Source organism: Trichomycterus rosablanca, chromosome 1 (assembly GCF_030014385.1).
Source record: "Trichomycterus rosablanca isolate fTriRos1 chromosome 1, fTriRos1.hap1, whole genome shotgun sequence".
Taxonomy (NCBI): Eukaryota; Metazoa; Chordata; class Actinopteri; order Siluriformes; family Trichomycteridae; genus Trichomycterus; species Trichomycterus rosablanca.
The window spans coordinates 50199433-50221196 of NC_085988.1; the positions used below are offsets into that span (position 1 = coordinate 50199433).

General features: G+C 38.7%; 1 protein-coding gene across 1 annotated transcript; it reads left to right on the top strand.

The window, feature by feature from the left end:
- The first annotated feature begins 210 nt into the window (after positions 1-210).
- On the top strand, positions 211-21515 carry mtpn (myotrophin). Its single transcript, XM_063004006.1, has 5 exons — positions 211-300; positions 483-599; positions 13236-13349; positions 16240-16323; positions 20424-21515. Exons 2-5 carry the CDS (start codon positions 528-530, stop codon positions 20508-20510), a joined length of 357 nt encoding a protein of 118 aa, XP_062860076.1. The 5' UTR covers positions 211-300; positions 483-527; the 3' UTR covers positions 20511-21515.
- The last annotated feature ends 249 nt before the right edge of the window (positions 21516-21764 follow it).

The window sequence follows — 21764 nt, forward strand, 5'->3', positions numbered from 1 at the left end:
CAATGGTTTGACTAATACCTGATACATTATCACTTATTCTTTTATAATAATACAGTAACATTAATGGAATGTAATAACGTGTTTTCTGTCACTTTATTTATAAAATATTAGTAATTTATGCTTGAAATTTTAAAATGTTTTATTGTTTTGTTGAAGTATTGCTCTGAAGCGCTGTTGTAAAGAGACGCCATACACTTTTAATGTGAAATGACTGGACTGCGGTAGCGGAAGTAGCAGTAGCCGCTAGTTTGACTGGGCTAGGCGGATCCCTTCCCTGACGCCTTTCAAACTTTTACCACAGTAAGTGCCGTGTTAATTCCGTATCTGTTTATGTTTACCTATTTGGAAACACTCACATATAAGGTTAACAGTATGTTAAAATAAAAACACGGTTGGGTGAAAACTGGAGATAACGGTGTGAATTGAGTATCATTGCTAGCATTTTCGGCTAACTCTTGTGTGGAATTGTGAATTTTGTGTAGCTTGTGTGGCGGCGAGTCGCTTCTGGAAATACTAAAGTGAAGAAGATGGGGGACAAGGAGCTGATGTGGGCTCTGAAAAATGGAGAATTGGATGAGGTGAAGGCCTTATTGCAACAGGTAAGACGTTGGTCAGGGGTTTTGTGTGACTGTGACCTATTGTATGGTGTAAATAGGGAGGTAGTGTAGTACTATTGGCCTGGGCTTGTGAATGCGTGTTTCCACTTATACAAGACATAACTAACTGGTTGCCAGACGTGCTGTTATATATAAAGATGTATGTGAACGCATTATTACACTGTGGTGAAGGGGTCTGTCTGTTTGTGTAATTAGCGGCTTGCTTAGTAGTGAGTTCAGGTCTTGTTAAAGTGTCTGCTGCTAACCGCTTGTTGCATGTAGCTAAACAGCTAACTTTACAGTATTTATGTTTATCCACATTTAGTCAGCTGGCTTTACTAGCTGCCAAAGTGCGCATTTCAAAACATGACACTATTTAATTTGCGGCCCTGACTAGACTAACTAATGGCTGTATATTATAATAACACCGGTTGCTATCATTTAGCAGCGTAGTTAGCCAGCTAGCCCGCTATATCCATCAGACCGTGCACTGTACCGTAGCGAGAATAACAGTGAATTTAGTTGGTTTGTTAATACTGTAAATATATTGCGACGCACGTAATTCTCGTTATTAAGTACAATGCTGTGTTAACGGCTCGATCTACAACAAGTGGGCGTGTAATTCAGCGGGCTGTTCTATACAATACAAATCAGCCATTTATACTCTGACATCCTCTATATGCAGATAACAGCATATAGGCCCAGTATGGCAATGCTTTACTTAAAGAAGGTCTCGATCCTAAACAATAAGCAATAATACAGCCCGCGTTTATTTGATTTACACGGAAATACCAACAGATGGGCGTTGCCAAACAATCTCTGCAAATCATGCAAATCATCTTGAAAGGAATGGGTCTGTCGTTTTTGCATACCATATATATTTAGAATCGCATGTGAGCATGGCGTTATTTTTTACCCAAGTTAACAGCCTATATACACTGATCAGCCATAACTTTAAAATTACTGCCTTGTTTTTCACACTCACTGTCCATTTTATCATTTTACATTTACATTTTCTGCATTTAGCAGACACTTTTATCCAAAGCGACTTACATTTATGACTGAACACAATTTTTAAGCAATTGAGGGTTAAGGGCCTTGCTCAGGGGCCAAACAGTGGCACCTTGGCGGTGGTGGGGCTTGAACCGGCAGGATCAGGAGCACTTTGTAGTTCTACAGATACTGACTGTAGTCCATCTGTTTCTCTACATACATTTTTAGCCTGCTTTCACCCTGTTCCCCACAGGACCACCACAGAGCAGGTATTATTTAGATGGTGGATCATTCTCAGCACTGCAGTGACACTGACATGGTGGTGGTCTGTTAGTGTGTGTTGTGCTGGTATTAGTGTATCAGACACTCACTGTCCACTCTATTAGGCACTCCTAGTCCTATCCACCTTGTAGATGTAAAGTCAGAGACAATCGCTCATCTATTGCTGATGTTTGAGTTGGTCATCTTCTAGACCTTCATCAGCGGTCACAGGATGCTGCCCACGGGGCGCTGTTGGCCAGATGTATTTTTGGTTGGTGGACTATTCTCAGTCCAGCAGTGACAGTGAGGTGTTTAAAAACTTCATCAGCGCTGCTGTGTCTTATCCACTCATACCAGCACAACACACACTAACACACCACCACCATGTCAGTGTCACAGCAGTGCTAAGAATGATCCACCACCGAAATAATACCTGCTCTGTAGTGGTCCTGTGGGGGTCCTGACCATTGAAGAACAGAGTGAAAGCAGGCTTAAAAACCATGCAGAGAAACAGATGGACTACAGTCAGTGATTGTAGAACTACAAAGTGCTCCTATATGGTAAGTGGCAAAATGACAATATATGATGGAATCAGTATGTGTGAAACTGTTGCAATAAATAAAATTTTTATTGTTTATTTAATATTTAAATATTGTACAGTTACCCTTAGCTCTCCCTTTAACAAATAAAATGACGTTTGCAAACTCCACTGTACAACTTGACCACTGGTCTGTCGTAGAAAAGTTGATGACTTTTTATATATCTCCGCTTTCAGTTCACTTATAACGTTGGTTTAGCAACTGACCTGAAGTATTTTGCCCCCCTAAGACATACCTGGAATCCACTGTTTTAATTATAGTTCTAAAGGCTTCTTTCTCGACTTTCTGTAGAGGAATATTATATGATTTGCTGCCTGTTGATGCCTACAGCTGTTGTATTAACTGTGCTACTGTATGGTGGTATTTGAAACAAATCCAACGTGGATTAATGTACTAAAAAATGACACAGGAACACTCAACCTCTCTTAATTAATACTGCTCATAAGTTCTCTCCACTAATGAAATTTCTCTATATACAAACACTGAAATATATTTTAAGTTTGAACCTTTTATATTATACTTACGTTATTTTTAGTGTATAAGTGTGAAAAACAACCGCTTTACTTTACATTAGCCTAAAATATATACAGTTTCACGGGACCATGGGACACATTAACAGGTTTCTCATACATTCTTATGGGAAAAAATACCTTAAAACTCAACAGTTTTAAAACTCGACTCCAGTCCCAGAACCAATTGACGTCAGGTTTCAAGGTACCATTGTATTCAAAATGACAACGTTAGTGGTCTTTTCTCGTCATACCTTTTGTGTTCATATTAAGCTGAAGTCAAATCTCTTCACTCTTTAGGTGTGTTTATACTTGTCAGCTTTGGTTTGAATAAAATGAACCCTGGAGAGATTGCTTTGTTAATGTGGTTCATTGCAATAAGAATCAAATACAGAATGTGATGTCACAAGATGTGATGCTAAACACACTGCAAGAGGACAAAATATCTTTGTTGTGTGTAGTGGAGGAATTTCCAACGCTGTTTTAATTCCTTTATTCAATTTACCACCTCTTGCTGTGTTTCCAGTTGGAAAAATAGCACCAGGTGTACACAAGCTCAACCTGCATTAAGTTTTAAAAAAAATGGTTTAAAAATTATTTATAACTTATTTTGGTTCAGTTGTAAATTTATGAGTGTGAACACTAAGCAAACCAAGACTAAAATGCCTTCTGGTGTTCCTGTTTTCTTTTGAGTGTTGTTACCTTTACATTGAAGGTTATTGATGTTTCTTTCACCAGTCTTGAATACTCAGTTATCTTCCTCCAGTCCTACTTCTTACTATATATTTAGCATACTGAACAGGAACAGTGGTAGAATGTAGTCTTGTCTAAACTAGCAGACTAGTTAAAAAAATGTACTAACCAGTCTACGCCCATTTTCTGTCATGGCTGGGGCATGTTGGTCATTCTAGAGATTCCTCATTAGAACGATGAGATGCTCTGATATTCCTGTCTTTCTAAGGACATTCCATAATTTTGCGTGGTCTTCACAGGTTGAAAACCCCTGCCCTAGAATACCAACTCAAGGTTCAAATAACACATCTTCTGAAAAACAGTCTTATACCACTCTTGTTTCCAGTGTCAATGACGTTACAGTTGTTGTATTGGTCATTGTCCTTGCTTGCACTCTCTGGAATTCATAGTCCAGTTCCCTTAGAAGATCTTCATCCATCCTGATTTTTAGCCTTTCTTTGTTTTAATATCTGCTGTATCTATTAATTACTTTGACCTTTTCATTTTTCACAGGTTTTTTCTCAGGTTTGTTGATTACCTCTTTGAGCTCCATCCATAGCTCCTCTGGTCTTCTGTCAGTTATGTCTAGCATCTGAATTTGGTTGCTTGTTGTATGTTCTCTAGGTCTTATTTTGAAATTTTTCTTAGCTTTAGCATTCCAGTGTCCCATAAACAGTAGGGCATATTTGCAAGTCTTGTCAATTTAAGTTTATACCTTATTAAAAAATGATTTCGATTTTGTTTCTTCTTTTGTTCAACCGTAAGCCTGGGGGACATTAAGTTGAATGGTTGCACATGAAATCAGAATGCCATTCACAACACTATCCAATATCAGTCTTGTTGTCATCATTGTTGATAATGAAGGTCACTCAATTACTTTATTGTTTATAATGTGATCATTATAAAAATGTCCTAATCATGTCCATTTTAGTTTGCTGATACCAAAAGGTTGTTGATGTAAAGGCGATTTAAAGAAATCAGTCTCTGCTGACCTTCATCAACTGCTAGCAGTCATTCCTGGCGTGTTACATTAAGCAGAGGCTTCCAGCTGCAGTTACTTCCACAAATCATGTTCGTTTGGCTGTTAACTATTGTTTATAGACCCACATAACAGTCCTTTGTAACATAAATACAGCAATGTGCTAGACAAATCTTTGCTCACTCACTCGCTCTCTTAACCGCTTATCCAACCTATCCCAGCTTTTCAATGGGCGCAAGGCACATAGTAATGGGGCGCCAATCCATTGCAGGGCAGACACACATACACACACACACACACACCCATTCACCTATAGGGCAATTCACCTCGCTTGCATGTTTTTGGACTGTGGGAGGAAACCGGAGCTCCCGGAGGAAGCCCACACAGACATGGGGAGAACATGCAAACTCCGCACAGAAAGGACACGTACCGTCCCACATGGGGATCGAACCCAGGACCTTCTTGCTAAGAAGATTTTTAAATTTTATGTTTAGACCTTGCTTTTTTTTATTTACATAGTTGATTTATGTCTTGGGAGCTCCACATTTCAATAAATATTGATGTACTTACAGTATTTGGCATATTACTCCATATGGTAGAATATTTTGTTACTGTTATTTTGCTACAGCAGAACAGTCTACGTTTTGCCCCAATCACACATATTTCTAACCAATTACCTCCAATCCAAAATGCTGCCCATATTGTCCCAATTCCTAGAGAAGAGCTTTCCACACTTTACAAGCCTGGCTTGTGCTACAATTTCTAGCTAATGCAAAATTTATGTCTGGCCTTATAGCCTAGTAACACGTAAATAACGACTTCCACTTTGCCATGATTCATACTTCTAATTCTTATTCTGAGCTTGTTTTTGCATCTTTGAAATTCTTTTTTGTTTGCTTGTCAATCTTAAGCATCCAGAGGGCTTCGACCTTGTCGCGTCATAAATGCTAGCTGTTCTCAGAGGAATCTTCAGCTCTTTCTCAGTAACAAGTTGAGTGCCTTACGACCTGAGGGTCCCATCTTCTGGCACTATAGCGACAGTCATTCTGTTGTTTCTTTCCAGCTGGTTTTCCTGATGGAGTACAGAAGTGGTTTATTATTGCTTTCTTTCATTCTTCAGTTGAATTTATGTCATTGCTGTTGTCACCTTTTGATCATCCACCTCTGATATCAGCCTTTATTGCCGCTGCCCAGTACCATACCATAAGGACAGTCTGTACAATATTTATATAGGAGTGAATTCATTTTATACCAGGATTATTATTTTTCATTACCTGGATGGAAGGCACGGTGGCTCGGTGGGTAGCACTGTTGCCTCACAGCAAGAAGGTCCTGGGTTCGATTCCCAGCTGATGTGGTCTGGGTCCTTTCTGTGTGGAGTTTGCATTTTCTCCCTGTGTCTGCATGTGTAAAAACATGACTGTACATAAATAAAACTAATAAACTCAGTACCTGGACGTTCTTTTTAAACAAGTCACCCATATGAGGCATTTATTTACAATTTCATATATTCATATTTGTTATGTATTAAGGGAGAAACAAAAGGTTTTATTTTACTAGTAAATAAAATACTATAAGCATGACTTAAAGGTAATTCAGCAGGGTTCTTTGTGCAGTCCCATTACTCAAACAGTGAGGACCTAAGCAATTGCATCCTGGCTGCCCTCTGGTAGAAACTCAATTTCCAATAGTGTCTGTCAGGGATTAAACACTCGTGCTAGACACTGGCATTTCCTACTGGCTTACCAACCTGAGGAAAGTCGTTCATTATTTAGACCTACTTGGCATGTGTGAAACACCACTGATGGTTGGAGATCTGAGTGGGTTGCAGAAATTTGCTTACAGTTACAGGTACTATTTTCTCTGTTATTGCAATATAATTTTTGCACTGTTCATCAAGCAGAAAAGTTTTTACTTCTAAAACTAAAGCAATTAATTTTTCACCCACGGGAGACAGATTGAATTATTCTCACTGACCACGCTCACACGCACGTTTAATGTTATTTAGTTCCGTTTGAAGAAAAAAAAAAACCTTCAAGATAGAGCTAACAGCGAAGATAACCAGTTACAAAAGCAGCGACCGCTGTTATAGGACGTGTTTGTGTTCAATACTCTGTTCAGTGTCTATACAAGTGATTCAGGAGTCGACTCATTTTAAGCTTCTTTTCTCAGTCATCTCTCCGTGTTTACTGTTATAATAAATGATGCGGTTGCAAATAAACACCAAATACTACAGAACATTTTGTGTGACTCGCTTACATTATAAAGCTCAGGCTTAATTATACTGGTTATTACCACAGAGCGGGAGCCGACTCAGAGTCGTTTACGATTTACCGAGGTGAACCACGAATGTATGTGCTGATAGAATCGGCTCAGATGGGATCGGACTGTATTATCTTTTTAAAGTAAATATTTCATTCAGCAGAATCGCATTGCATGTATGATGTGCACAACGTTAATTACGTGCGTTTATTAATGAACGTTTACGTTAGCTTGTCAGAAGCTTTCTCAATGATGTCTGTCCGGTGTTTTTTTTTTACATTTTTTTTTACAATTAGTGATGGCAACCCAAGCAACTGTTCCACTGCACTATTTTACACTAAAAACTACACTATTCCATAATGCTCCAGATTGCATCATTCTAAATAGGTATCGGTATCGGCGAGTACTAAAATACATGTACTTGTACTCGTACTCGGTTGAAAAAAAATGGTATTGATGCATCCCTAGTATTGTATTATAATTTTTCTTTCCTGTCTAAATGATTCATGTTAATTTCTCAGAAACAAATTATGTAACTTGATTGTCATAATTCCAATGATAAGAAATTGAAATGACAAGACAATGAAACAATCATTACTTTTACATTATGATCAAAATTGACGGTTTTATTTTAGTTTGTTGCAGCACTTGAAATGATTTTTCAACCAGACAAAGTTGACAGCCGCATTGCACCCAGAGCTAGCAATATTGTGGGTTTCTCGATGTTCCTTTTTAATACTTCCACTGTACTAAAGGGTAGAACACACATTCATTATTTTGTTTCCACTATATACACAGTTGTAACCGAGTTTGCTATTCCTACCTATGCAGGTTTGGAGCCTAAACTGAATATTGCTCAATAACAGAAGCCTCACATTGTTAACTTTTGTCTTTGTAGTCTTACTTGCTGAGATGAGAAATGACCAGAGCCAGTGAATGCTTTACTAAAGTGCTTTTAACCACAAAAAAACAACTTATTAGTCACAACTTAAACAACAATTTATTAGTCACAGGCATGTAACGATACTGTGTTCACAATGTGATTTTTTTCCCCCAATTTTTTTTTAAACAAAATGAAATTGAAGAAAAATGATGGCAAAGTTTCTTTTATTATTTCTCTTTAAAAAATAAAAATAAAATTTTTTTTTTCTTTATGCATTTTCTCCCCTTTTTCTCCCTTTTTTAGCACGTCCAATTGCCTGATTGCGTCATGCTTCTTCTCCACCAATGTCGATCCCTGCTCTGATTGAGGAGAACGAAGCTAACCCACACCCCCTCCGACACGTGGGCAGCATGCCGTATGCATCTTATCACCTACACTTTGACGAGTGCAGTGCAGCCGCAGGCGCCATCAGTCAGCCAGCAGAGGTCGCAACTGCACCAGTCATGGGAGAGACCACATCCGGCTTAGTCCCGCCCATATCTGAACAACAGGCCAATCGTTGTTCATGTGGCCGCTCAGCCTTTGCCTGTAGGCAGAGCTGAGATTCGATACGATGTATTTGAGATCCCAGCTCTGGTTCCAGCGTGTGTTTTTACCGCTGCGCCACCTGATTGGCCTACTATCGATTCATCTTTAATGAATAACCGATTCGAATCGTGGCACGTGCACCGATCTTGTGATGCATCGTTACATCCTTATTAGTCACTAATATTAAACACAACAGAGTTTCATGCCTTCAAGGTTTAACATGGCTGTATTGATGTTGAACAGTAATGTACTAGAGTCTGAGAGGCAGTCAGTTTATTTAAAATGAAAGGTTCACATTGAGACAAATTGTCTTGATAAAGGATATAAATATCCACAGAAGTATTTTTTAATACTACAGATATTTGTATTATTATACTTTGATACCAAAATAAATGTAAAGTAAAAAAAAATCTTATAAAAGTGGCCATACGCAACATAGAGTTTCCCCTTTGAGTGAGAATCGAATTGTGCTCTCCTATAAATAGACACTTCTATAAGCACAGCACAGTTTTGTGACGTGACACCAGTATTTCGGTCTGTGGTAGCTGACATGCTCACGTTTTGTGATATTCCTTCTGCCTTTTTTCATTTCGATATCAACGATTAGTGGCTGGAAATGAATGGAATTAACCTTTTCTAGCAAACATTTCACTCAGCTTAACTCTCTTTTTATGATTCTAAAAGAATTTTGCCTGAAAAAGTTGGGGAATTTGTAAAATGCGAAATTTTCCCCCAAAGCAGGCTGAAACTTGGACTCGTCTGCCCTTAGGTTAACTGAGAATACTAATTATTGCAGTTTTGCAAGTGGAATTTTACCCATTCCTGCAAGAGGCAGGACATTCTCTGCTTTGTCTGATTCTCCTCATGATGTGGTATACATTTTTAATTGCAAACCGATCTGGTCTGCTGCCTACTGGCATTGTCTGGCATTGTCTGGCTATGGACTTTCCAGGAAAAGACATTACCTTGATGGCTGCACGTGTCTCTAAAATTCCAATCATACAGCTCCTTTTCAGTAGTAGAGGTGGGCACTGATCCATATGTGTGAAGTTACTGATGCATGGTCTTTTTCGTCTTTGGCACAGAAAACTCAATGTCCCTTTTTCTCAAAAACAAGCTGAAACATTAACTTTCTGACCACAGCACGTGTATCCACTGTAGTTTAGTCTGTCTGATATGAGTTCTGGTCCAGAGCATAGAATTGATATATCACTTTCTCTTTGGCTTGGTTTAAGGCACCTGAATGCCTTAAACCATTTTGTAATGCAGCGGTGGACTGTGTGAAATGACAATGTCTTTTTCTAAGTACTCCCAAGCTTGTGTGGCTATATTTATCACAGTAGCATGATTGTTTCTCATGCAGTGCAGCCAGGACTCAAAAATGCAAATTCACCAGTGGTTTTTGGTCTAGTCCCACACAGTCTTGCAGCCTTTGGTGGATCATAATACTTTCACCTGTTACCAATTCACCTGCTTATTGTGGAGTGTTTAAAAAACTAGTGGCTGGAGAAAAAACTAACTTCCTGTCATGGCTACCACAAATATTATAATATTGAAACTGTGTCAGTGGGGCTGGTGTTGGTGTTTGATATTTTTTTAAGCGCAGAGCATCTTATTGACCTTGCACCTCACTTGCATGAATGTAGCAGGCTTTAGACCAGGGGTCACCAACACGGTGCCCGCGGGCACCTGGTCGTCCGCAGGGACCACGTGAGTCGCCCGCAGGACATGTTCTAAAAATAGATGCACTGTGGGAAGAAGGCAAGCTGGGGGAGGCAGTGTGATGCTTTGGGCAATGTTCTGCTGGGAAACCTTGGGTCCTGCCATCCATGTGGGTGTTACTTTGACACGTACCACCTACCTAAGCGTTGTTGCAGACCATGTACACCCTGTCATGGAAACGGCATTCCCTGATGGCTGTGGCCTCTTGTAGTGGGATAATGCACCCTGCCACAAAGCAAAAATGGTTCAGGAATGGTTTAAGGAGCACAACAATGAGTTTGAGGAGTTTGGGGACTTGACCTTCAAATTTCCCAGATCTCAATCCAATCGAGCATCTGTGGGATGTGCTGGACAAACAAGTCCGATCCATGGAGGCCCCACCTCACAACACAATATTAGAGAGGTGGTCATAATGTTATGCCTGATATGTGTATTTGGTAGCATGTAAACAGGTATTTAAACGTGTATGTATGTCATGGCAGTCTTGGAATTTCAATTTTTCAAATGGGGAAAAGTTAAACATTTTCCTCATTCTGAAGATAAATGTAAAATATCCTGTCAGTGTGTTTGTAAATTTGTCCATCTTTTGCTACAGTCTAAATGACATCCTTTCATAAGATGCCACTTTTGCCAGTTCACCGAGCCATTCTTGCAAAGATGGGATGCTTGATCATTTCCATTTCCTTAAGATTATTTGTATTTCAATCATAATACATGTATGAATCCAGTTAGTCAGGTGTTCTGGAGACCGTACCAGGGCCGTAGTATCCCCCAGAGCATAAAGCTTTGAGCGAAAGAAACTGTATTGCAGTAATCTTCACTAAAATACTCATGGATCTTTTAGAATTCTTGTCTTTTTAGAGCAGTCTCACAGAACATGATTCAGTCTGCACTAGGGATGTCCCGATCCGATCTCAAAGATCGGGATCGGGGCCGATCAAGGCATTTTTTAACTGATCGGAATCGGCTTTACTAAACCCGATCCTAATCCCGATCTTTTGTTTTACATCAGCATGTCCGCTGTGTGGAAATAGTTTGAATTGGAAAGTGAAACAAGTCCAACAGTGTAGTGTAATGTCTGCAATGTGAGCGTTTCACGAGGCGGTAGGAGCAGAGCTGCATTCATTACTGTAGAATTTTACTATTTATATGGTGTGTGAGTCAAGGATCACTCCGGTTTACAAAACAACGTAGTGATGCACTTGCTTAATAAAGAAATAAATAGCGGACTGTTGACTCTAGCTGTTTCATGCACTATGGAAGCCCCAAAGGGTCAAAACACACTCACTTCGCATAGGAACGTCCATCAAACCATTGTCACAATACAAGCACTTTAAGAACTGGCTTTCCTTCATAACAAAAGAGCCTTTCCATTTTATTTTGGTATTCAGGTTTTACTGTAATGCTTTTAAGTAACTTTCTTTTTCTTATATTCAAGTTAAGCTGCTACACAGATTTCTGTTCATTTTTAGTGTATCACTGCATTAAACAGATTTGTTTTCTTCGAATGTAAAGTTTAAAGTAAAACTGTAATTATCTCACTCATTTTGATTTATTTTGTAAAAATAAAAGAACATTAAGCAATAGCTTGGATGCAGCATTTTTCCCTACAGCACTGCAGAGCTATTTAGTTGTTAAACATATACATTGGATTAATTTGAATAACTGTAATGTACTTGAAGTATGCACTGTGTGAACAGTATTATCCAGTTCTTATCTAGACAATATCTAGAAAATACAAGTATCGGTTTGAGACTCGGTATCGGATCGGGATCAAAATTAATAATCGGGATCGGTATCGGGAACAAAAAAACGTGATCGGGACATCCCTAGTCTGCACTCTTTTCTGACATTTCCAACACTTTGCTGGTTGTTTTACCCCAGGCTTTTTAGTCTTTATGGTGTCCAGTAAAATTGTAAATTACAAAAAGTTGGACCTCTGAGGTTCCATTGATCCTCACTAATTTCTATATTTAGATCCCTTTCCCATTCCAAGCTGTATCTCTTGTATGGATGCCACATCATACTTTTTTGGTTTTAGGTAGCATCATAATTTATTGGGTCCCTTTTTCTTAACATTTCATGTGGTGAAGCAAATTCTACCGGAATCACAAGATACCATAGCCATTATATGACGTCTGTAAGTCTGTTATTTCGGAACCACAGAGAAAGTCATCAAGAACTGGAGCATTCAAATAGAAGGGCATATGTTATCATATCCATGCACAATTCACGCTAGAATCAAAAACACTCCATTCTGAAGGTCAATGAATCGCCAACTACTACTAGTAGCCACTCTGATGTCATCGCTATTCGCAAAGGTTCTGTCTGTCACTCTTGCCCTGTGTGTTTCCCCTTTATTATCTTTTGTGGTCATTTTGTGTGTGTTTGTGCTTTTTTTTTTACATTTCTCTTGTAAAGTAATGATATGCAACATATTCCCTTAAAATGTGCATTGTCTTTGGTTTGCGAATGCATACAATTTATTTTTATTATTCTTCATAGGAAAAATTTGTTTGGTACTCGTCTTGTCTCCCGAAACCAATTAGCGACTACTGAGGTACCACTGTGTTTGATAAAGTCAGAGTTGGCCTAAATGCTTCCTGGTTTGCTTATTGGCTTGCTGTCGTAACAAACTGGTTCAGAAAAAAAAAAGTCAATTTTACTGGTATTGCTATTAACTAACAAAGTGTTAATATCGGGAAGATTCGACTATTCACTATTCGTCATTGTACATTTATACGTTTATAGTCATGTACGTAAGCATAGTGCTGAATGCACTGCAATAAATACGTCTAAATTATTATTACAAAAGAAATAACCTCACAAAGTAAGCCCGATTCATTTTTAGAAATAGTATAAGCACCATTTGTATCATGGTGCTATTTTAGACTGCTTGTGTATGCATGAGAGTTTCTGACGGTGTTTATATTTGGTTTTGTGTGAGATTGTATTCTGTGGCTCAACGAAAGTTTTGTGGTGTGAGTACATGTGTGCATCAGCATGTTTGCTTTCATTGTGGCATTAATGTGTTTTAAACATTGGGTTTGAGTTGGGGAGGTCCAGTGTACATTATCATTGTACTGACTGTGTTTGTGTTTGTGTGCACAGAATGAGGATGTAAACCGGACATTGGAAGGTGGTAGAAAGCCCCTGCATTACGCTGCAGACTGTGGCCAGGCTGAGATGGTGGAGTTCCTGTTGTCTAAAGGAGCAGATGTCAATGTAAGCGCACGTACACCCAGTGCTACATAGAGATGTGCAAGGCTAGTCGACATGTTTTTGGTTAAAAGAAAAAGATGAATTAAGATTAATTAATTCTTACAGCTTATGGTGTTTTTTCTAAATTCTGACTTAGATTTTAACAATCTTGGTGCTTAAATAAATAAATCATAAACAAGAAAAGTTTTAATGCATTTTAATTATAGTTGAAGTGTCTGCATGTGGTATCCCATTAGAAATCCCATTAACGAAAAGTTGGGACAGTTTGTAAAATGCAATAAAATCAAGCGTCTGTCATTGGATTCTCCTCTTCATCTAAAATCCCAATACCTGCCTCAACATACAGTGCCTTCACATACATGCAGTTTGTCCATACCGTAGGCACTGATGCACCCCACAACCCATAACAGGTGTTGGCTTTTGCACCTTTCACTAATACAGTTAAGCTTGGGCCAAGACAACTCATGTATGTGTTTACCTTTGCATAATCGGTTTTCAGGTTGCACCTCTTAATGTGTCAGACAGTAAGTACTAACAGTTAGTTGTTCTGAGCCCACGTTGCTATTTTGATCACAGTGGCTTGATGGCTGCTCATACAGTGCTGAGTCTTAAGCGCTGAAAGGTCACACACATTCAACAGGTTTTTGGTCTTGCCCTAGACTGACTGATATTTCTGAGTCATTTCATAAAATGATGTATGGTAGATGGTGATGATCAAGAACCTAAATTATGTATAGTCTTGCGAATAAACGCAGTTAACTATATTCAGTTTTATAGACCACTGAAGTCGTGCGTCATTCTGTAGTCCTCGTTATGCCCATATTTGGAGACCCGGGTCCAAGTCAGATTTCCTATGGGAAAAATGAACGGGGTTTTCAAAAAATCGACTCTAACACATCCTGTGCTAAATAAACATGTTCAGAACCCTATACGTTTTGTCCTGTGTAAATTTTTCTCCTTTACATCACTGGATCCTCTGAATTACGAGGTTGTTAAAGGGTCGTGATACTAATAATGCTACACGAAAGCTAATGCTACTGCACATTAATTAGACGTCACTGAACTACACCAATCAAATCAACGGAACGAGCGGCTCGCTTTTGGTGAGTGCAACCAAAGGCGTAACACCTAACCATCCTTGCTTTCTACTTTAATGTAGCTAGCTACTAAAAATATCAACCAAAACTTGTGAATATCACTCCACTGTTACACTGGTGAATCGCGCTGCTCTGTGCGGTTATTTCAGAGGCTTATAAAAGAAAAAAAAAAGAAAAAATTGAGAGGCTTCCAGTTTAGTGACGTTAGTTCAGTGCGCAGTAGCATTAGCTTACATGTAGCAAATATTCATATTTTGACTCTTTAACGACTTCATAATTCAGAGGATCCAGTAATAATAGACAGAAGAATCTCCATAAAACAAAACGTAACAGCTTTGGAACATTTTTTATGACTACAGGATGCGAGAGAGGCAATTTGCGAAATCTTCATTCATTTTTCCTATTCAATTTTTCTCTTCGACCCGGGTTACCAAATATGGGCATAACAACATGGCGTGGCCTACAAAATGACGACACGACTTCAGTGGTCTGTTACTCTAAATAAAGGCAGGGCTGTGCTGGCCATGTTATATTAACTAATGTCTGTTGTAACTGAATAAGTATTATTGAATAAGTTGAATTAGTAATCAACTTAATGTCTGTTGTAACTGAATAAGTATTATTGAATAAGTTGAATTAGAATGTCATTAGCTATCAACTTTCTATGATAGCATGTGTTATAGCTTTTTATGTTTCTTTTCTTTATGGTTCTGTTCCATGTTTATTTCAGTAAGCTTAATTTATTTTATAATATTTAGGAATGCTTAAAGCATAGTTAGGACAAAACACAGATATTCAATTCATTTTCATTGACTTTTATCCTGGTCAGGGCTAAGGTGGGTCAGGCTTCAATAGTAAGCGTTGGGCGCAATGCAGAAATACCCTGGACAGGACACCAGTCCATCACAGGGCTTCAGCCATCCCACCCCTCAGACAGAGCCAATCATGTCTGTGTAGACAACTGGACGACTGACAAAATAGTTGAGGTTTGAACCCGGATCTCAGCATGTGTGGGCTAGCATAACAGACCGCTGCGCCATCCGAACGTTCCAAACACAGAGATATATTTAATATTTGAATTTGGTTGCTGCTTTTTAATGATGGCTATTGTTTAAAAGAATTTGCAATAACCGAACTTAAGATTACCAACCGAATATATTATTAATTACTAAAGCTGTTAAATCAGTTGCAATACATTAAAACTCATGTTGTAATATAATATTGTGCTGTGTACAATAACACAAAATACTATAGAAAAGTATAGTAAATGTTAAAACAAGCTGTAGTAAACCTTTATGCTGATGCAAAACAGCTGCACTGTTTGAGATTTTAATGTGCTTCAGTTTTATTGTTCATGATTAAAATGATTTTTTTCCCATTTGTGGGTTAGATCTCAGAATGTGTCTGTAAGCAGAGCTGACACATGCACACTGAGGGTGGGTTAGGGTGCATTTCCAGTCAGCACTGTTACTCTGTACAGACCATAACTGCACTAAGTCAGCAGTTAAAATGAAATATTTAACTGACAGCATTAATGTAGGTTATGTTAAGAACAGAAGATAATCATCCTAATCAAGCCTAAAATGTGAATGTCAAGACAGCAATACAGCCTTAAGATTGACCTGAATTTTTAGTAGTGCAAGTCCGACTCAGTCTGACTACAACATTTATTAGACTAGTCCAATAAATCCAGGAACTGTGGGTACATAGGAGGTAATTAAATGACAAGGGGCCTACAAACCTTATAAAGCACAGCCTCTCATTCTTTCTCTCTTTGCGCTCTCTTTCTTTCTCAGGCTCCGGACAAACATGGCATCACTCCATTGTTGTCTGCTACCTATGAGGGTCACCTTTCCTGTGTCAAGATTCTACTAGAGAAGGTACTGACATATGCATGCAGACAACTCTTTAGGATGGTGGTGCAGTGAGCGAATTATTGGTACCCTTGATAAAGAAGGGTAGAAAAGATTACCCAAAAAAGCGTGTTTCTTACCTTAATGTTACTAAAGAAATGAGAGGTTGGGCCATTTAAGTTGAGAGAAAAATCCTGATTACTATTATTAGATGTCATTATTATTATTATTTATTACAGGAGGTGACGGAACAAATAATAAGATTCCTGGCCTTTGATCTGGGGCCATTTTTATGTTATTAAACACACTTGTGGTATCAATAAAAAACTACAAATTTCAACGTCATTTATAAATTCCATTTCAGTTCACACTACCATACAAATCCAATATTTCAGCTGAAATGAGATGTCATCACAAACCTAATCAGAAAATGTGAGTTATGGTTATGGTTTTTTAGATTTTTTTTTTAACAAGTAACAACAGCACATGCACACACCATACATCATTATACTTGTCAGAGTCTGCCTAATGACTATCCAGATATTAACAAATATTCGCAAGAACATGTATTGTGAAATAAAGCCAAAAGCCAGAGTATACACAGTTCTTAGAGACCATCTATATATGGCCTTTTAATCTGCACACGCATTTCAGTCTGTTTCCGAACATTATCTGGACTGAATGACATTTTTTACATTGAATAGAAGAAAGGCACTCCAGAGTGAATGGGCTGTGCTAGCATTCACTCTATTTCACTTGCACAGTGCTTGCTGGGGTTACATAGGGTTATATGGGACTGTTATTGTGACAAAGCTAAAATTAGAAGCTTCCCGCAGCTGCAGTTTTTGATTCTGCTCCCCTGTGTGGATGCTGACAGCAATTTACCAACAACTTCCAGAAATGCTGGTGACTTATTTGGTCTCAAGCGCATCTGAAATAAACGGACACAAAGTTGACACATGTGCTGCCATATACGAGTTCACTGTTTTTGGAAATAGTCAATGACGTGTTGTTCAGGGAAAAGGACCATGTCTATTGTTACCAACTCAAAATTTTAAAACCAGCTCCTGTCAGGTATGGCTTATGTTCGCGCCAATAGCATGGGCAACTTTTACATCTGTGAAGGCATCACTAATGCTGAGTGGTACATACACATTTTGGAGCAGCATATGATGCCTTCTAAAGTACTTATTTGGGGGTCTGTAGCTGTGGGTAAACTGAACTCAACTAGATTGGGAGGGAAAGGGAAAATGCTTTTGCATTTTTAAATATTTTATAAAAATGTATATAAGAAACGTATTAAGGACAGCATAAAAATTACTCTGCTACACAAAGAACAAAATGTGTTGACTGAACTCTTATAAAGTGAGTTCAATTTAATCAATAAATGTTAACAATATGTGACTTAATTAATTAAACCTGCCTTCATTATATTAACAAAAGATTGCAGGGCTGCACCATGTTGCATATAATACACTTTCAATGGGACAAGGGGCGGCACGGTGGCTCAGTGGGTAGCACTGTCGCCTCAAAGCTAGAAGGTCCTGGATTCGATTCCCAGGTGGAGTGGTCTGGGTCCTTTCTGTGTGGACTTTGCATGTTCTTCCGGTGTCTCCCAGTGTGCATGGGTTTCTTTCGGGAGCTCCGGTTTCCTCTCAAAGTCCAAAAACATGCAAGTGAGGTGGACTGGAGATACAAAATTGTCCAGGACTGTGTTTGACATTAAAGATCTAAACTGATAAATGACCTGTCCTGTCATGAATGTAACAAAAGTGTGTGAAACTGACATATGCAGTTATCTACAGACAGTTATCTACTATCTTTCATTCATTTTCTCTTTTTCTCACACTCACACACTTTTCTTTCAACTGTAGGTTTCATATTTATAGACTGCACACTACACTTGGTGCTTTTTGTTCCTGTTTCACATCATTTACTTTCAAACCCTTGTATTAAACATTTAAAAGTCCTCACTGAACCAAAATAAATTTGTGCATATGTTCAAATGTTAATATCTAATGCAATGTAAACGGCACAGTTAGTTTATCCATACGTGTGCCCTGTCCAGCCTCTGCTACCACTGCACTTTACTAACCAAAATGACAGTGAGTGAAGCCTTATTCAAATTACAGGCAGATTTTATCAACACTGTTCAAACTATAGCCTCACTTGTGGGTGACTGCTTTGGCACAACATTGGCATTCTGTTGATATCTAAAGTGAAAGGGAAGAGACAAAAACTCTGTGGGTTAACTATTTAAAAAAAAAAAAAAAAACGGACATGCAGTATCTTGTGGTTGAAAAAGATCTGTGTAGTTTGATTAGGAAATAATCCTCAGTGTTGTTTAGTGTGCATGAAGAGTAACTTGGTACAAAACCAAATGTTGTGTAATATAAACAGAATATAAAATAAGCTTTTGTTGCCTCCACTTGACTGAATGCACATCAACCAATGAGTAAAAGAGGCTGTGTTTGTATGCAGTGTAGGTGGGCTATAAAGGTCGATGCAGCCTTCGGAGGCACATTACAATAAAACAAATGCATTATATGATGGCAACATAAATGCCTCTGTCAACCCCCAACCCCCCCCCCCCCCCCCCCCCCCCCCCACTGAAAAGTTATAGGTACCTTTGAAGATGCTAAAGGAGTCAGTGTCGACTCACTTTACCTCAAGTTGCAACCAAATTAGAGATGCAAATTTTGCCAGTATCTTTTAACCAATAAGCTACAAGCTCATAGCATCTCATCAAAATATAAAACGTCATGTCATCAAGCTTTATATCAACGCATATTTATAAAACAGTATAATGCTGTGAAAATGGCAGCAATGTGTAAAGGTAGCACGAACATAAAACACCATTAACTGGTTCAGTGTTCCACAAATCATAAATTATAAATGCAGTCAGATATTAAAACTCTTCTTAACAACATTAACATAATTATACACCGATCAGCCATAACATTAAAACCACCTCCTTGTCTCTACACTCACTGTCCATTTTATCAGCTCCACTTACCATATAGGAGCACTTTGTAGTTCTACAATTACTGACTGTAGTCCATCTGTTTCTCTGCATGCTTTTTTTGCCTGCTTTCACCCTGTTCTTCAATAGTCAGGAACCCCACAGGACCACCACAGAGCAGGTATTATTTAGGTGGTGGATCATTCTCAGCACTGCAGTGACACATGGTGGTGGTGTGTTAGTGTGTGTTGTGCTAGTATGAGTGGATCAGACACAACAGCGCTGCTGGAGTTTTTAAATACCGTGTCCACTCACTGTCCACTCTATTAGACACTCCTACCTAGTTGGTTCACCTTGTAGATGTAAAGTCAGAGACGATCACTCATCTATTGCTGCTGTTTGAGTTGGTCATCTTCTAGACCTTCATCAGTGGTCACATGATGCTGCCCACACGGTGCTGTTGGCAGGATATTTTCAGGTTGGTGGACTATTCTCAGTCCAGCAGTGACAGTGAGGTGTTTCAAAACTCCAGCAGCGCTGCTGTGTCTGACCCACTTATACCAGCACAACACACACTAACACACCACCACCATGTCAGTGTCACTGCAGTGCTGAGAATGATCCACCACCCAAATAATACCTGCTCTGTGGTGGTTCTGTGGGGGTCCTGACCAGTGAAGAACAGGGTGAAAGGGGGATTAAAAAGCATGCAGAGAAACAGATGGACTACAGTCAGTAATTGTAGAACTACAAAGTGCTTCTATATGGTAAGTGGAGCTGATAAAATGGACAGTGTGTGTAGAAACAAGGATGTGGTTTTAATGTCATGGCTGATCGGTGTATATGATGCTATGTGACATAATGATTGTACCTTTACTCTGGTACATGATGCCGAATATCCAAATAATTTTTTGTAAATAAATAATGTTACACAGACATCCACATGTGCAGAGTTTAATGTGCGTTCTGACACACAACTGCTTCCAGGTGTGATTTTAATGAATGTAGCTCTTTTCAGGTTTACACTTTCGGTACGAAAGAGAGACCTAATAACATCCCTTCTTTAGATCTGGTATGGTGATAATTGTGCTTGTGCCACAGGAAATAATTGTAGGACATTTAAACATGGTCATTTTTTAATGTATTTTTTCTTCTGCTTGCACAGGGTGCTGATAAGGAAAGAAAGGGACCAGATGGGTTGAGTGCCTTCGAGGCAGCAGAAAGTGATGCCATAAAGGCCCTGCTGAAATGAGACCTCATCTCACAGCCCTGCAGCTTCTAGGTGCAAACAGGCACTTGGCTGCCACCAGACAGATCACACACATGCACATGACTTTGCCTTTGCAAGGTGGCCGCCTTGTCTTCATCTAGGTTTTCTTTTTGACCCATGTGTACTGTTTTTTTTTTTTTTTTTTTTTTTTTTTTTTTTGATCTTTTTTATTATTATTGTTATTGTTTTTGGTTTTTGGGGAGTGGGTGTATAGTAACTCTCTGCTAGCTTGTTTAAATTAGCCGTTGGTTAAATGGACCTGTCAATCAAATATTGACCGGCTGGGAAGAAGCTCTCTTCTTCTGTGTTGTACCACTAAATTTACACCTATAGTCAAAATAAAACTCTAGCGCTTATGTACAGCTTACAGCAAGGATCAAGTCAAAATGTATTTTAGTTCATCAACAGGATTGATGTTTAATTACTGTAATATCAACCAGCTCTTCCTGTTCCATATGGGATGTGGGGTGGCATATGGGACTAGTAGGATGACAAAGTAGAAGTATTCATCATAGTGACCATCTCTCAGTGGGAAACACCCAGCCTCAGTAATATTTATTAACATTCCCACAGGGCTGTTTAGCTCATTTAACAATAAATTACGAATAATACAAACAAAGTGTTGAAAATTTGTCATGCCATGCTGCATTTCTACTTTTCTGCTTGGTTATGTCGGTATTGTTAATGAGGGGAGTGATTTAGTAGTTTGTTTCGGGGGGTTCTATCAATCAAAAGTACAAACGGATGAGCAGACACTCCCCTGCACATCTGTCCCAAACACTGATGGACTTGACCACACACCCCACCGCATGCTGACGCCTCTGCTGCCACACTCTGAAATTGTTGTGCTTTTCTTGCTTTTTCCTTTTTCTGTTAGCTTAAAAGTAACAAATCCAACCATCAAACAAAAAAAGCATTTTAAAGCTTTCTATCTGGCTTCATTGTGAGAAAGATGATGGAAAAAACTAATAAACATTTTGAACTTGGGCTGATTGATTTTCTTTTTATTCATCTCTCAAATATAAAACGGTGGTGTAATAATGAGTGAACGTCTAAACAAACCTGGAGAATCAAGTGCATCTGGGAATCCTTCAAAGCCTCAGTGGTCCTCTAGCCTGCAGACTTTCATTATATACATAATATATTTATGGTTATACAGTGAGGAAGATGGGAGAGAACAGAGTCAATTTTTATGGTTTTGCACAATCTTGCAAAAAAAAGTTAAGAGGACTAGAG

What these genes read in the sequence shown, in the direction of transcription:
- mtpn (XM_063004006.1), top strand. Translation starts at nt 528, where the DNA reads ATGGGGGACAAGGAGCTGATGTGGGCTCTGAAAAATGGAGAATTGGAT. An exon ending in CTAAAGGAGCAGATGTCAAT is followed by an intron (nt 13,350 to 16,239) that starts GTAAGCGCACGT and finishes TTTCTTTCTCAG; the next exon opens with GCTCCGGACAAACATGGCAT. An exon ending in TCAAGATTCTACTAGAGAAG is followed by an intron (nt 16,324 to 20,423) that starts GTACTGACATAT and finishes CTGCTTGCACAG; the next exon opens with GGTGCTGATAAGGAAAGAAA.